This window comes from Chrysemys picta, chromosome 5, assembly GCF_011386835.1.
Source record: "Chrysemys picta bellii isolate R12L10 chromosome 5, ASM1138683v2, whole genome shotgun sequence".
Taxonomy (NCBI): domain Eukaryota; kingdom Metazoa; phylum Chordata; order Testudines; family Emydidae; genus Chrysemys; species Chrysemys picta.
Genome location: NC_088795.1, coordinates 18626436 through 18640846, shown reverse-complemented (window position 1 = coordinate 18640846; position 14411 = coordinate 18626436). Strand labels below are relative to the sequence as shown.

Here is a 14411-nt window from a genome sequence, read left to right as displayed (position 1 = left end):
ACCGTGAGTGACCATCGGTCATGGGGATGGCCTCACGGCAAAAGAGGAGATCCAGGCATAACCCAAGCAGGGAAAGTTTCCCAATCAGGAAGAGCATAGAAAAAAGGAAATCTACTCTAAGCTAAAGAGTAATAGGGAGAAAAGGGCAATGGGATTTTTGTTTTTTAGGGGGAAGAAAATTAAAGGAAATGGCTGGTATCTACAATTAACTATAATGGAAACACTACTATTACTAAAGACTAGGGATGGTTGAAGGGCTCTGCTCAGGATTCCGTCGCAGATCAAAGGTGGTTGAGAAGGAAGTGAAGACATTTGGACCACACAGCACTATATAGATGCCACTCATGGCACAAGATAGGGAGAAGCGCATGTGTAGCCCAACAGGCCCTGCTACTGAAGATCTCCCAGGCACAGGAGGCACTATCACACCGACAGTGGAGCACCCACAGGGACACTACTCGAAGAACAACAAATGTTCAACCATGGGTTCCTAAAGTTAGGCACCCAAATCCATATTTTGTCATCTAAATAAACAATTGACCTACTTTTCAGAGCACTTTTCACCATTGTAAACCACTGACTTATTGAGGCGCTAATTGTGCTCAACACCTCTGAAAATCAGGCAGTCTCTTTAGGTGCCTAAATATGGTTTGGCACCTAAATTTAGGCATCCAAGATGGCAAATTTTGGTATAAGCACACCACTGAAAAATTATCTCTAAAATACACAAAATATTAGAAATGTCCCTCTTGTAATAGCAAATGTTTAACAATCTTCAAAAAATAAACATGCAGAACTATACAAGATTATTTTCTATATGATTTTAATAAATGTACTTTCTAGTTCATATATTTGATGGAACACAAAACATGAAACACGAAAACTGAATAAAGTTATATTTACTTATAAAGGTTCTGAAGACACACACCCCTTGAATCTTTGCTCTCATTTAGCAATGATTTTTATGTAAGTTCTTGATGCATTTGCATAACTTTATATTTTTCAGATTACAATAAATATAGTAAACCCCATGCAGAAAAATCCTTAATATATATGAATTTCAGAAAAGGAAAAGCCACTCTGATAGCCTGCTGAATTAAAGTCACTCTAGCAGCCTTCCTAAGAGAACTTCCATGAAGTTGTTTAAACTAAATGGATGGAGAGTTTATTTAGATTCCTCTGTCTTTTGGGACACGACAACATTTTTGGTGAGTAAACATAAAAATTAGAGGTATGCCATGCATGGAACAGACCAACTGTGGCTTGCATAAGATGTTGTTTGAGGAAAATATGTAAATATGAATGGAAGGAGAAGATAGTGAATGAAAGGGATGACAGGAAAAGAGAGAAGGAAAGGAAATTAAAAAAAACCATGACCATACATTAAATATGATAATAAAAAATCATCAAAAGATATAGTCTGCAAATTCAAAGTGTAACTCTATATCAAAAAGAAGAACAGGAGGACTTGTGGCACCTTAGAGACTAACAAATTTATTAGAGCATAAGCTTTCGTGGACTACAGCCCACTTCTTCGGATGCATCCGAAGCTTATGCTCTAATAAATTTGTTAGTCTCTAAGGTGCCACAAGTCCTCCTGTTCTTCTTTTTGCGGATACAGACTAACACGGCTGCTACTCTGAAACCTTTCTATATCAAAGTTTCACTCTTACAATTTATGATGTCACCAGAACCTCTCAATGAAAGCAGAGTGTCATAATTCATAGCTACCTCATTTATTCTCAGTACAGTGTAATAATCTTTCTTTTCCTCAGCAATTGACAGCTGAGGGTTTGTGGGATGGGTGGTAGATTGTGATTTAAGAGCTTACTCGGTCAGTTATTCAGCAGAGGTCTTCTGCATACTGTACGTTTTGTATTAGCTCTGAGTTTTTCCTTAAATTTTAAGAGTCATATTCCAAAGATCTGAAATGTAGTAGATGACCACATAGTCATGCAATATAGCCCCTGATGTGCTAGTAGCTGTGAACTCTTAATTAGCAGTGGGATTATGGTTATATTCAATTATTCTACATATATTCTTTATACATAGATTAAAGAGGCAGCTGTGAATAGAAGGATTATTATAACTCCATCGAAGGATTTTGGTGATATCATAAAGTATGGAAACCAATAGTCTTTGTAGTTGCTAGAACACTGAGATGGCATCAGATCCTTGTTTCATAAATTGGCTGTTTGTTATTTTGTATTGCAGGTGGTGCTCATAGCCTGTGGCTGCCTTAGGATTTCTACTCTACAAGGCCTTTTCCAGTTTTTAAAAACATTTTCGAAGTTCCATTTCTGGTACTAGTTTCTGCTCAAAAATAAATATTGTGGAAAGTCTAAGCAAGAACTCTTCAGCTATCTCAGAGAATGAAGAGAGTGAAAATATTTACCATTATAAAAAAAATCTGCAACTATTTTTAACATCTCAGAAGAAAGGGATGGAAACTTCAGATTTGGCACAGATGTGTCAGATTATACATGTACCTTTCAATAGATCCGTGAAAACACATTTGAATTTGGCAGTTAGAAGAATTTTTAAAAACAATCTTTGTACATGTGTACTAATTTTACATAGCCACAAGAAATTTTCATTCACCACTTCCCAGTGTAATATTCACATAGGACAAACCTGATTAACGGGTGTAATTTGAAAGGTATTTACTGTCTGTGAAAGTGCATAGAGCCTCATCCATATTTTATTTGGAAATGTGTAAAAAATAAAGTGGGTTCATGTATGCATGTGTTTATTTTTATATATATGCATACATTATACACTCATAAACATCCTAAATATATATGCATATCTATCTATAGCATAGATATGTATACTCACACACATACAATTCTACATATCTTTCTATACATATATATACACATACACACACACACATCAAAATACAACACAGAGAAAGAAAAAATCATTTACTAATCATGGCTCACAGTACAATTATAATCTCTTGCGGATTACTTTTTCATGCAGCTAATTACTTTTTCATGCAACTTTGACCAAGAAAGTACAGAAGAAAGAAAAATATGCTACTGCCACTTACTTTGGACTGTGAAAGAAAAGGAGCACGTGGAACTTCATTTCCATTTTGTGTTATATTCTCCACCTTCTGAAACTGACTTTTTATTTCATATTGTCCAGGTCCTGGAACACCCTGAAGAACATAAAAAGAGAAACACTTAACATCCATTAAAGAAGTGCCCACAAGTACACTTAAGGCTGGGGACAACTAGTTAAATATCTGAACCAAACTCACTATGAAGTGACCACTCACTATGAAATTATGGACACTTCATTAAAAGACAAACCTAAAGCAACTGTTAAACAGCTAATAAAGAAAACAAGTAAAAATCTTGTGACAGAGTTTCCAAGATCTCAAAAAAAGATCCCCTGCAACTTTGCTGCCCTCTACTGACAAAGCTCAGTACTTCATCCACAAGCAGTACACAGCATATTTAAATAATTTAGAAAATGTAAAATATTTAGTAATTTGTGATTTTATTCTTTTTCCATTTAGAGGGATTTTTCTGGCATATTTATGAATCAAAGTTTTCTTTGTAAAGTTTTTTTTCCCCATTTCATTAATTTAACTATTTGACACTTAATATAATCTGTTTAATAAAAGAAAATATTGCTCTTTTGCACAAAATGCATGTACTTAATGAGTGTATGCTAGATGTAGGTAGTCCTTTTAGTGACCAATTACTAATGATTCATTGTCTAGCTCTATGCGTGTCTTCCATTTTACAATATAGAAAATACTCATTTACATAATTACAACATAAATTTTAGTTAACTCAAGAGTCACAATACATTCTGAATTTCTAATAAAAGGAAGCAGGCCCGCTCCATAGGGACAAACAACAACTAATTAAATGTAAGAAGCTTTAAATCAATTAAACATGGTACAAAAAAATATTACGTGGCTAAGGAAGATAGAAAAATAACTCTGAAATTGATCAATTACAGTAATGAAAGGGACATTGTGCTCCATAGTCTATATTTGGATTATAAATGATTCAAAGCAGAAAATTAAACAATGACAATAAACACTTTATTAGAAAAATGTTGCACCAGTTGCCATAGCATATGTTAGCAAACCAGATTCTGGGGAAAAGAGCATTGCTTTTAATGTAAACTTATAAGGCTCAGGAAGAATGAAAAGTAACCACACACTTGCTCACACGCATGTACACACACCCCAGCATGCCCGTTCTTTTTCCTTAACTTGGTTTCATCTTAAATAAATCTCTGAATTTGAGTAACTGTAATGAAAAATTATAAGATTTCTGCACTCTTACCAACTAATCTATCCTAGATTTTTACATTTTACCTAGATTACAGAGATTGTAGTTTACAATTATGCATTATTGGTGAATTTTAACATGCACTTTTCCCATTATTTCATTTCTTCCAGTTCATAGCAAAGTATCTCCAAAAAATGGAAGCCAAGCAACAGCAAGGACTGTTACACTAAATCCTTTTTATCAACTGTTTCCCCCACCTTGTGAAAGCGTTATTTGAAAGTAAAAATAGTTTTAAAAAATGGGACAGACCTGCCTTGAAAGCAGTTTCTGAAAAGAAGAAACAAAGGACCTGATTTTCAAAAAATGTGACCTGTCCCTACTTTTGTGCATGCATGTTTACTGTATGTGCAAGCACATATCAGTGACTTTGTACCAAAACATCATAGGAAGTACACACACAAGTGAGCCTCTACTTTTTAAAACTCAAAATATTGGCAAGGAATGCCAGCGAACTTTTACTACCCACTGTCACATGAGATAATCATGGAGCTAGTATGCAGAACATGCTGGAATTCTTGTAAGAAACATGCTTCCACGAAAGTGAAAAACATAGTCCTTCCATTCAGTTAAGCTTCCTGGTGTTGAAAACAGCCAGCCTAGTTAACGGCAAATCCCAAGGCTAATTTGGTTGGCCACAAAGTCAGGATGCCCAAACAACTCTACCATTTGTACACTTATTGGACAGATTTGAGTTGTGCAACAGGGGCTATTCATGGAAGTTTGGCTCATGTCCTCACCGTTCTAGGAATAAAAACTGGTGATTCTAAAAAGTAGACTGAGATATCTCTCATTAACAGCAAAAAGCTGATTGCGGAACAGTAGACTAAGAAGCTGACAAAAAATGCTACAAGTCAACACCCACCGCATACAGGTAGGTCTGCATACAGTAATCTCTGGAGGGTCTGGAGTTCGAACTTAAGTAACTGCATTATGCACACTATCATGTTTCTGCATTCTCACAAAAAGGAGGCTTAGAACACCACCTTGACTACAAGCTTTCTGTGGACCATGATAAAGAAAACTAGAATCTTACTTAAGATGACTATGTAGGAGCTGGATTTTATAATGTACTATGAGAATTAATGTATGATTTGATTTCATCTGGTGAGCCACCCCTTTTTGAATAGCAGAAAGGAATGACAGACCAGAACAATCCTTATGACTAATTATGGTCATCCTTTTGTTTTAGAATAAGTTATAAAGCTACTATGGTTTCCTATATGTATTACAAATTAGGAAGTAAGAGACAGGATTCTCTATTCTATCTATGTTAAGAAGATTAGAGGAATGTTGAGAGCCTGAAGCCCCAATGTGAATTGTTTTAGTTATAAGATTTAGCAAGGCTTGATTTACAATGTATACTGCTGTCTGTATACCTTTGAAGGTTTCTGTAAGATTGTTTGTGTGAATGAGGAATGCATGCATCAGGAAAAGATAAGGTGTGAAAGCCATCACAAATGTCCAGATGGTCAAGAAGAAGTGAGAGACTTGGAAAGACCAGGAGACAATCAGAAAACATCCATTGTATCCGATGTTAAACATGTTAGCAGCATTGACGACCTCAGAGGTGAGGCAGGCACCCCCGAAGGCGAGACAACAGATAGGAGATAACAATGGGAAGCCCGACAATAACCATCAAATAATAATACCACTTAAGGACTAATGATTACAGGATGACATTGCAAAATGCATGGACTCAAATGAGAATTTACAACTATAAAGCTGGGGTGTTTTGCCATGGAACTCTGGGTTCAGTCCTGCAAAGCCTCGGAGCATCGGATCACGACCGACAGAACCCAGCTCCACACTTGTGCTCAATCTAACTGGCCATTAGATTGACTCAAGCTACAACAGACTGGTAACTATGAACATCACTGGCAGGAGGGAGGGAGAGAGAGAGAGAGAGAGAGAGAGTGAGTGAGTGAGTCTGTCTGTCTAAAAAGCATATGCTAACTGTGATATTCTCAATAAATGCTGTGTATTTACTTTCCTCTATAAAGATCCCGTGTGCTTTGTATGAACATAACTATACATAATTACAGGAGTAAGATGACAAAGCCTTCCCCTGAAGAAAAAAAATTTATCAACTAGTCCACAACTCCAGGAGAGCTAATACTACAACTTCTAATTAAATCCAATTCTAATGTGTCCAGGCCTCCACACAGACGTTCATATGACACAGAAGCACGTCAAATGCTTCAGAAGTTGCTGTAATCAAGGATGGGATAGGAACTCAGCTACTGGTACTAGATTCAGATCCATTTGCAGCAGATTAAGGAGGAAATATGCTTTGAACATAGCTGAATAAGATCTCTCCATCCGAGGCATTCATCAGCCCTGATCTTGATCCTTTTTCTTAAAATGATCAATAAAGGTAGTGGAAGAAATGTCATAACCCTTGGAAATTGTACAGGCTCAGACTGAGTGCTGCAAATGCAACTTTTCCTACAGCACCTACAAATGTTAAGATTCATTTGGTTCGCAAAGCATAGTGTAAATTAAATAAAATAAGTTCAGTTTTATGAGAAACAGATACAGAAATGGAAATAATCATTTTGCTATATTTTTGTTATATTTATCTTTTTTTTCAAAATCAGAAAAATGTACTGCATTTACAGAGAATATTCCCAAGCAGCAGCAGCACTACTGCTGAGGAGATGGCCAGCACAATATGCTGATTCTGTGTTACAACTATTTGCAAAAAGGAAAAGGCAGCACTCCCCTCCCCAACAAAAGCTATGGGAACATAAGCACAAATATGCAGCCAACCTCTGTCATGAGAAAATTATCTTATGCAATTATAGTAGCACCACAGAATATTACAGTACTTATTTTTTGTAATTTCATAGATGTTGTTTGATGGAGGGTAAATTGGACAATGAGCCCCCAAACTATGCAGTTGTATCCAATATCTACTAGATGTGATTCCAACTTACTCAGGAAAGCATCAATTTAAATAATTGGATATTTTGCGTGACTAAGTGGTACAGGATTGGGTAGAAAGACAGAACTTTCAGCAGCTAATAAGAAATCTCATTACAGAATGATATTGTAAAGTACTATAAATGGATAAAGTGATGTTTGTCCAACTGAATATTATTATAAATGAATCACATTTTTCTATATTTTAATAAACAATGACATATTTCTATATTATGAGTTTTCCCTAACATCTGGCTAGCAAAGTTTGTTTATGCTACAAAAATGAATTTAATTTTATTTTATATATTTTTTTAAATAAAAAAAAATCTGCAGTAAGTACAACATTCATTGCAGCAGACAGGAATTAATTTTGTTCTGAGTAATTTGCTAAAAAAAAGCTAGAATTATTATTTAAAAAGCTTGACAGATTTTAGTTACCATTCTCTTACCTATACCCAGTCATTGAAGTGATATTATTACAATATGATCTGTCTCGTAGAATCATTTGTCTTGAAATGGAATACTTAATATTTTATACAGTTTTCATCAGAATATTCTCCATTTCTGGGATGAATGTGTAAGAAACATATACAGAGGTGTAACAAGACAGGACACTTTTAAAACAAACAGCAAACTCATGTATATTTAAATATTCAATTAAGTTTCTTGTAGCTTGTGCCAGTTAAATTCTCTACCTATAGCACCTTCCACTTGAGAATTTCTAAAAGTGCTGTACAGGCATTAATTAAGTAAGTCTCACAATAAATAATTTATATAATAATAAAGCAGCTGCATCCCCATTTCACAGATGATGAAACAGTAAACCTGTGGCAGAACTAGGAATAAAATGCTTATCTCCAGTCTCCTACTTCTTTGAATTAGCCAAAAGAACACCCTTCTTTCCAAAAGACCTACACACACACGCTTAACTTTATCTACTGTAAGTAGTATCAGTGATGCATATACACTGAAGTTAATAAGTCTGGCCAGTTTCAGTGGCCAGTTTCAGTGGCGGGCATAAATGAAACTTATTACAGTTATGGCAGTTTCAGTATGCAGATGGCAAGACTTCCAGGGGCCTCAGCTAAGTTTCCTGTAAGCTGAGTGGCCGTGCAGCAGCCTATTTAGCACTGCGCAGGTACTCAGGGAACCCGCCTGGGGACCAGCCACAGCCGGGGGGGGGGCACTCCTTCCCTAGCCCACCCCCAACCTGCCACAGCCAGGGAGGCCTCTGGCCCCAACTATGCCGTGGCTGGGATGCCCCTACCCCGGCCCAAACTCGGGTGGCCTGGCCCAGACCTGTCATGGCTGGAGCACCCCTCCCAGCACCCAGCCCCAGCCCAGACCTGCAGGGACCAGGAGGAAGGGGTGCCTATCCTGCGGCCCCAGTCCTGGAGCTGCTGCGGTAGAGAGAGGCACCTCTCCCCCCAGTCCAGGTGCTGCTGTAGGGAGAGAGCGCTGCGGGAAGTCCTCTCTCCCCACCATAGCCCCAGAGCACCCTCCTTCACCCCAAACCTCTCACCCTGGCCCAACCCCCAGCCGGAGCCTTCCCCCCCGATGCCAACCCTCTTTCCCAGCCCTAAGTCCCTCATCCATGGCCCCACCCCAGAGCCTGCACCCCCAGCCAGAGTCCTCACATCCATGCAACCCAACCCTCTACCCCAGCCCTGAGTCCCCTCCCACACTCCGAACCCCTCAGCCCCACCACCACCACATGAATTTTGTTATGTGCACCAATATGGAGGTGATGTGTCACACATCACCTCCATATTGGTGCACATAACAAAATTCGTTCTGCACCTGGGTAGGAAAAATTAGAGGGAACACTGATCATGAGGTTCATGGCAGAATTGCCGCATGTAATTATTTGGGTTGGAAGAGACATCTAGTGTGTCCTGTAGTTCATCATGCTGTCAATAGTACTTTGATTATACTGACTTATATATCTTCTTTTCTACAGCTGAAACCAATACAAGATGTCACAGTGTCTTAATTTTGCATTTATCTCCTAGGTAAAGGACAACTGGCTTAAACTCAACCTGGGCAAGACTGAAACAATGCTGGTCAGAACAGTTTTCAAGAAATAGCTAAGACATCATTTTTTCAATCCACTGAACACCCACTGCTCATCAATGTGGTGTGAAGCCTTCGGGTCCTTAGTTTAAATGGTTAGGTCAGTGACAAAATGCCTTCTTCCACCTTTCACTTCTGAAGAAGCTCTAACCCTTCTCATGGTTAAAACAGATGGGGAAGCTTCCCAGTCCTGATAGTTATATGTTGCCATTCGTGTTGACATCATATGGGCAAGTGACATTGTATCATATTATGTGATTGGACATGGAAGAGAATGAAGGCAAAGGAATAAATATATCTGAAAGGAATCCACATCCTCAAATGTGGCCAAAACCAACCACACAAGAGTGTTCTGAACTCATAGATCACTTGTCCCTAAAGTCAGACAGTCAGTCCCAGTGTAAATAATATTTAGATAGTACAGGTTGATAGATATCCTAACGTATAGGCAAGCTGATGAATAAACTTTTTTCCAAAAAAATGTCTAGACTCTTTGGTTCTTTTTCTTTGGTAGTTGACTTTCCCAACTTTTTGACTTTCCATTTGCACTCCTATGAAGTTGGAGGATGAGTGTAAAAATATTCATAACCTTTGGAAAGTACTTGATATCTCTGACCAGCACATTCTGAAGTCATTCAAACTGAGGCAGAGGTAGCCCAAAGATTTTTTGCCTGTCCTAAGTTTCCTTCCTTTACAGGGAGGGAAATTATATTTTGAGATGCTGGCTGTAAAATATCAAATAATTTGTATGACTTTTCCTGTATGATTTCTAATGATACTTCCAATGTTTCTGCTACATGCCTCAATAATTCTGGAAAGGTTTTTAAATCATCAATTGTTGCAGGCACCATGTATGACATAGTTTTGTCATATGAAAAAGAATGTGGAGGACCAGATGAATCCTCCTCGTGGATGAACACCGCCTCATCACTATAATTCTGATGTTCTCCTGATGCCATCATTTGAGTAGGAGAATGATGCAACACTCGAGACCTTGAATTAAATGACTTACATGCTGTCACAGATCCAAGCGAGCACTCCTTCCTGGCCACCCATCAGGACTGCTCTGAGAGGGGAATCCAAGACTTTGTGCTCTGGATCCTCAAGGTCTTTCTAGCTCCTGGAGCCTGCATAGAGTTTAACCACTGTCCCAAGCTCAGGGTCTGCAAGCACACTCTCCAGACACAGATCTGCCATCTGGCACCCTCCTCCAAGCATTGGAATCCACTGTCTGGCTCTCTGGCCCCTCTGCATGGCTTTGACCCTTTAGACTCACCAGTACTTGAATGCACCCCTTTCCCAGAACTCCACCTAAAGGTGTGAAGCTTCTTGCTTACAGTTTAACTCTCACAGGGGTATGCACTAGTTTTGAAGCAGTCAACATACACACCCTTTGCCCAATCTAACATCTTTATACTCTTTTATATGTATTCATGTAAAGCACAGATGAGTACAGATCACACAAAACAACACTAAACACATGTCCCTGCCTCAGTTTCCTCACCACTCCAAGAATTTTTTAAGCTGGAGTCTGAGTCCCTGGGACCATCTGGGTACAGGAAAGTGGCCTGGAGCCCCCTGCCCCATATAAGTGCTGCATGCTGGATGATCTCTCCCTCCTGGACTGGAGAAAATGGCTACCCAACAGATCAGACTCCGCCCTTTAAAACCTTCAGTATGCTATATCAGTGACACCCTTTCCAGTTTCCCCACATCAGCACCCACCAGGTGACTTCTTTGCCATGGCGACTTCCTCCCATTAAAACATTTCTTCTGGGGAGGGACCAGTCTTTTGCCTAGAGTAAAGAAATTCCCAATGATTGGGTAGTTAAGAATCAACTATCCACTATTCCAGAAGATTGGAAAAGGACAAATATAATACCCATCTATAAAAAGGGAAATAAGGACAACCCAGGGAATTACAGACCAGTCAGTTTAGCAGGGTAACAAGCCATGCAAATGGGAGGGAAGCGGTGGATGTGGTATATCTTGACATTAGTAAGACTTTTGATACTGTCTCACATGACCTTCTCATAAACTAGGGAAATACAACCTAGATGGCGCTACTATAAGGTGGGTGCATAACTGGTTGGAAAATCGTTCCCAGAGAGTAGTTACTGGTTTACAATCATGTTGGAAGGGCATAATGAGTGGGGTCCTGCAGGGATTAGTTCTGTTTAATATCTTCATCAATTATTTAAACAATAGCATAGAGAGTACACTTATAAAGTCTGCAGACGATACCAACCTGGGAGGGGTTGCAAGTTCTTTGGAGGATAGGATTAAAATTCAAAATGATCTGGAAAAACTGGAGAAAGGGTCTGAAGTAAATAGGATGAAATTCAATAAGGACAAATGAAAAGTACTCCACTTAAGAAGGAACAATTGGTTGCACACAACAAAATGGGACATGACTCCCTAGGAACAAGTACTGCAGAAAGGGATCTGGGGGTCATAGTGGATCATAAGCTAAATAGGAGTCAAGAGTGTAACACTGTTGCAAAAAAAGCAAATATCATTCTGGGATATATTAGCAGGAGTGATATAAGCAAGACATGAGAAGTAATTCTTCCGCTCTACTCCACGCTCATCAGGCCTCAACTGGAATATTGTGTCCAGTTCTGGGTGCCACATTTCAGGAAAGATGTGGACAAATTGGATAAAGCCCAGAGAAGGCAACAAAAAATATTAAAGGTCTAGAAAACATGACCTGTGAGGAAAGATTGAAAAAACTGGGTTTGTTTACTCTGGAGAAGAGACATGATAACAGTTTTCAAATACATAAAAGGTTGCTACAAGGAAGAGGGAGAATAACTGTTCTCCTTAACCATCTGAGGATAGGACAAGAAGCAATGGGCTTAAATTGCAGCAAGGGTGATTTAGGTTGGACATTAGGAAAAAGTTCCTGTCAGGATGGTTAAGCACTGGAAGAAATTGCCTAGGGAGGTTGTGGAATCTCCATCATAGGAGATTTTTAAGAGCAGGTTAGACAAACACCTGTCAGGTTTGGTCTATATAATACTTAGTCCTGCCCTGAGGCCAGGGGACTGGATTAGATGATCTCTCGAGGTCCCTTCCAGTCCTATGATTCTGTTATTCTTTTGCCACTAGCCATTGGAATTTTCAACCTAACATGGAGGCAAACAGACCATAGAGAAGGCAAAACACTGCACATTCAAAATGGCGTTTGCAACCTCACAAAGACACATGAGGTTTATAATCTCTCACAGAATTCATAAATTGTGCAGATATAGTCCCAATTCATCACACACATATGTCCTGTGTATTGTGGGATAACTTGTCCCAAACTTGTGGGGGAACTTGCGGATACCATACCATAGGGACCAACATAGCCAAGGCAGAGGACCATAAGGATGAGACACGTTCACCCAACACAGAGGATACCTAGGAGAATAATTAGGATTTAAACTTTTAAATTCAGAAGCCTCATTTGTATTGCTTTCTCTATTATTATTTTCTTTTTGCTGACTTGCTCTGTTCTTAGGTGGATTCCTCTTGCTGGAGCTGAAGGGAATCAGAGCCAGAGCATGCAAATCTTTCTGCTGATGGGATAGCCAAAGGAGATTTTAAAACTCAAGTAGGCTTCTATTTTTACCCCTATTGTTATGCTGACGAAGAGAAACCTTCATTACAAGTATCTCTGATCCTTCATAATGAGGTGATTTAGATGGTACAAAAATAGGAAACACTTGCAATAAATGTGACTCGGACTCGAGTTACTGTATTCTAAAAATAAGGGAAGACATCAAGGACTCCTTCATTGTTGAGGAATCCTGTGCTTCATCTAGTTACTTTGAAATCTCCAAAGGCATTAAAACTGTCGGTGCTGAGAAAGAGTGTGACCTTAACAATCTCTCAGTACCAACTGGCAAAGGATTCACTGTTCTGTAACCACAACTCCTATCAGGCCCGACAAACTCACTATTTCTAACACATCACTTTCATAATATTTATCCAAGAAAGGTCACGTGAGCTGTCTAATAAAACCTTATGTAGATTAAGCATTGTGAGCCAACACGATGGAAGCCTGTTTTCATATGGAGTTAACACAAGTACATGAAGACAATTTGGAGCTAGCACATCAAGAAAAGAACCACAGGGGTTAGCTTAACTCTGGGGACAAAACAATGACAGCACAAAAAGGACAGTGCTTTTTGCAGTCATGAAAGGTGATCCCAGCCATGTTGGCTGGTAAGGCTGGGAGAATGCTTGAGGTGAGAAACTACTTTAGACAAGGATTAAAGTCACATTTAGACTACAAAAAACATGCAATGCTTTTTGATTTATATGTAACCATTTCTATTTCCATTATCCTTACTCAGTATCTTACATCTTTATCTTTGATAACAAATTTATGATTGTTTTCACTATAACTATATCTCAGTGCTGTGATGTTATAAAGAACCTGATGCTGAGTTGTACCAGTCAAGCTGTGCATATACTGTTTCTTTGGGGACAGAAAACCTGCTAATTTCTGTGAGCCTCCAGTGACAGGGGATGGATACTTCAGGAGGACTCTGCCAAAGGGGATCAGAGGCTGGGGTATATCTACTGTTACCTTCAAGGCAAAGTAAAGGCTTCCAGAGACCTGAGGAAATTGTTTGGGTGGCTAATAGACTGGTGGTGTCCGGGAGCTGACATTCAGTTAAGCAAAAGTAAAGTACTTCTTTTGCTGAGGCAGGGAGGTAACAACGTGACCCTCAGTCCTGGGCACTCTGAGAAGCCATCACTTAAGACAGCAGTCTTAAGTCAGACTGGTGGAAAGCAGATAGAACAGACTCAAAAGTTAAGCCCAAAGTGTTCACAATAACTTTTCTACTCCCACAGGATTTTCAGTGAGAGGGATTTATTTGGTCTACTGGGTTTTTGATTTATTAATGAGATGCCTTAATAACTATCATAATATAGTTATACATATCAAAAGCTACTATGAGTAAAATATTATTATATTATGAGCTCAATAATCTCTAGAGAAATAATATATAAGGATATTATACCCACATAAGTATTACATCAGTCCAATGAATTTCATCTCCAGCACATTGAATCAATACACGTTATAATTATACTACTAAT

General features: G+C 38.8%; 1 protein-coding gene across 4 annotated transcripts in view; it reads right to left on the bottom strand.

Moving 5' to 3' along the window:
- The window catches only part of STPG2 (sperm tail PG-rich repeat containing 2), a 424532-nt gene that overhangs the window by 339263 nt on the left and 70858 nt on the right, over positions 1-14411 (bottom strand). For all 4 annotated transcript variants that reach the window (XR_010601227.1, XM_005278473.5, XM_042856391.2 and 1 more), the window contains one exon: positions 3056-3166. Coding sequence is in view for 3 of the 4 variants with exons in the window: in XM_005278473.5 (XP_005278530.1) it covers positions 3056-3166 (111 nt within the window). In the remaining variant the exon portion in view is untranslated. The remainder of the gene's footprint in view (positions 1-3055; positions 3167-14411) is intronic.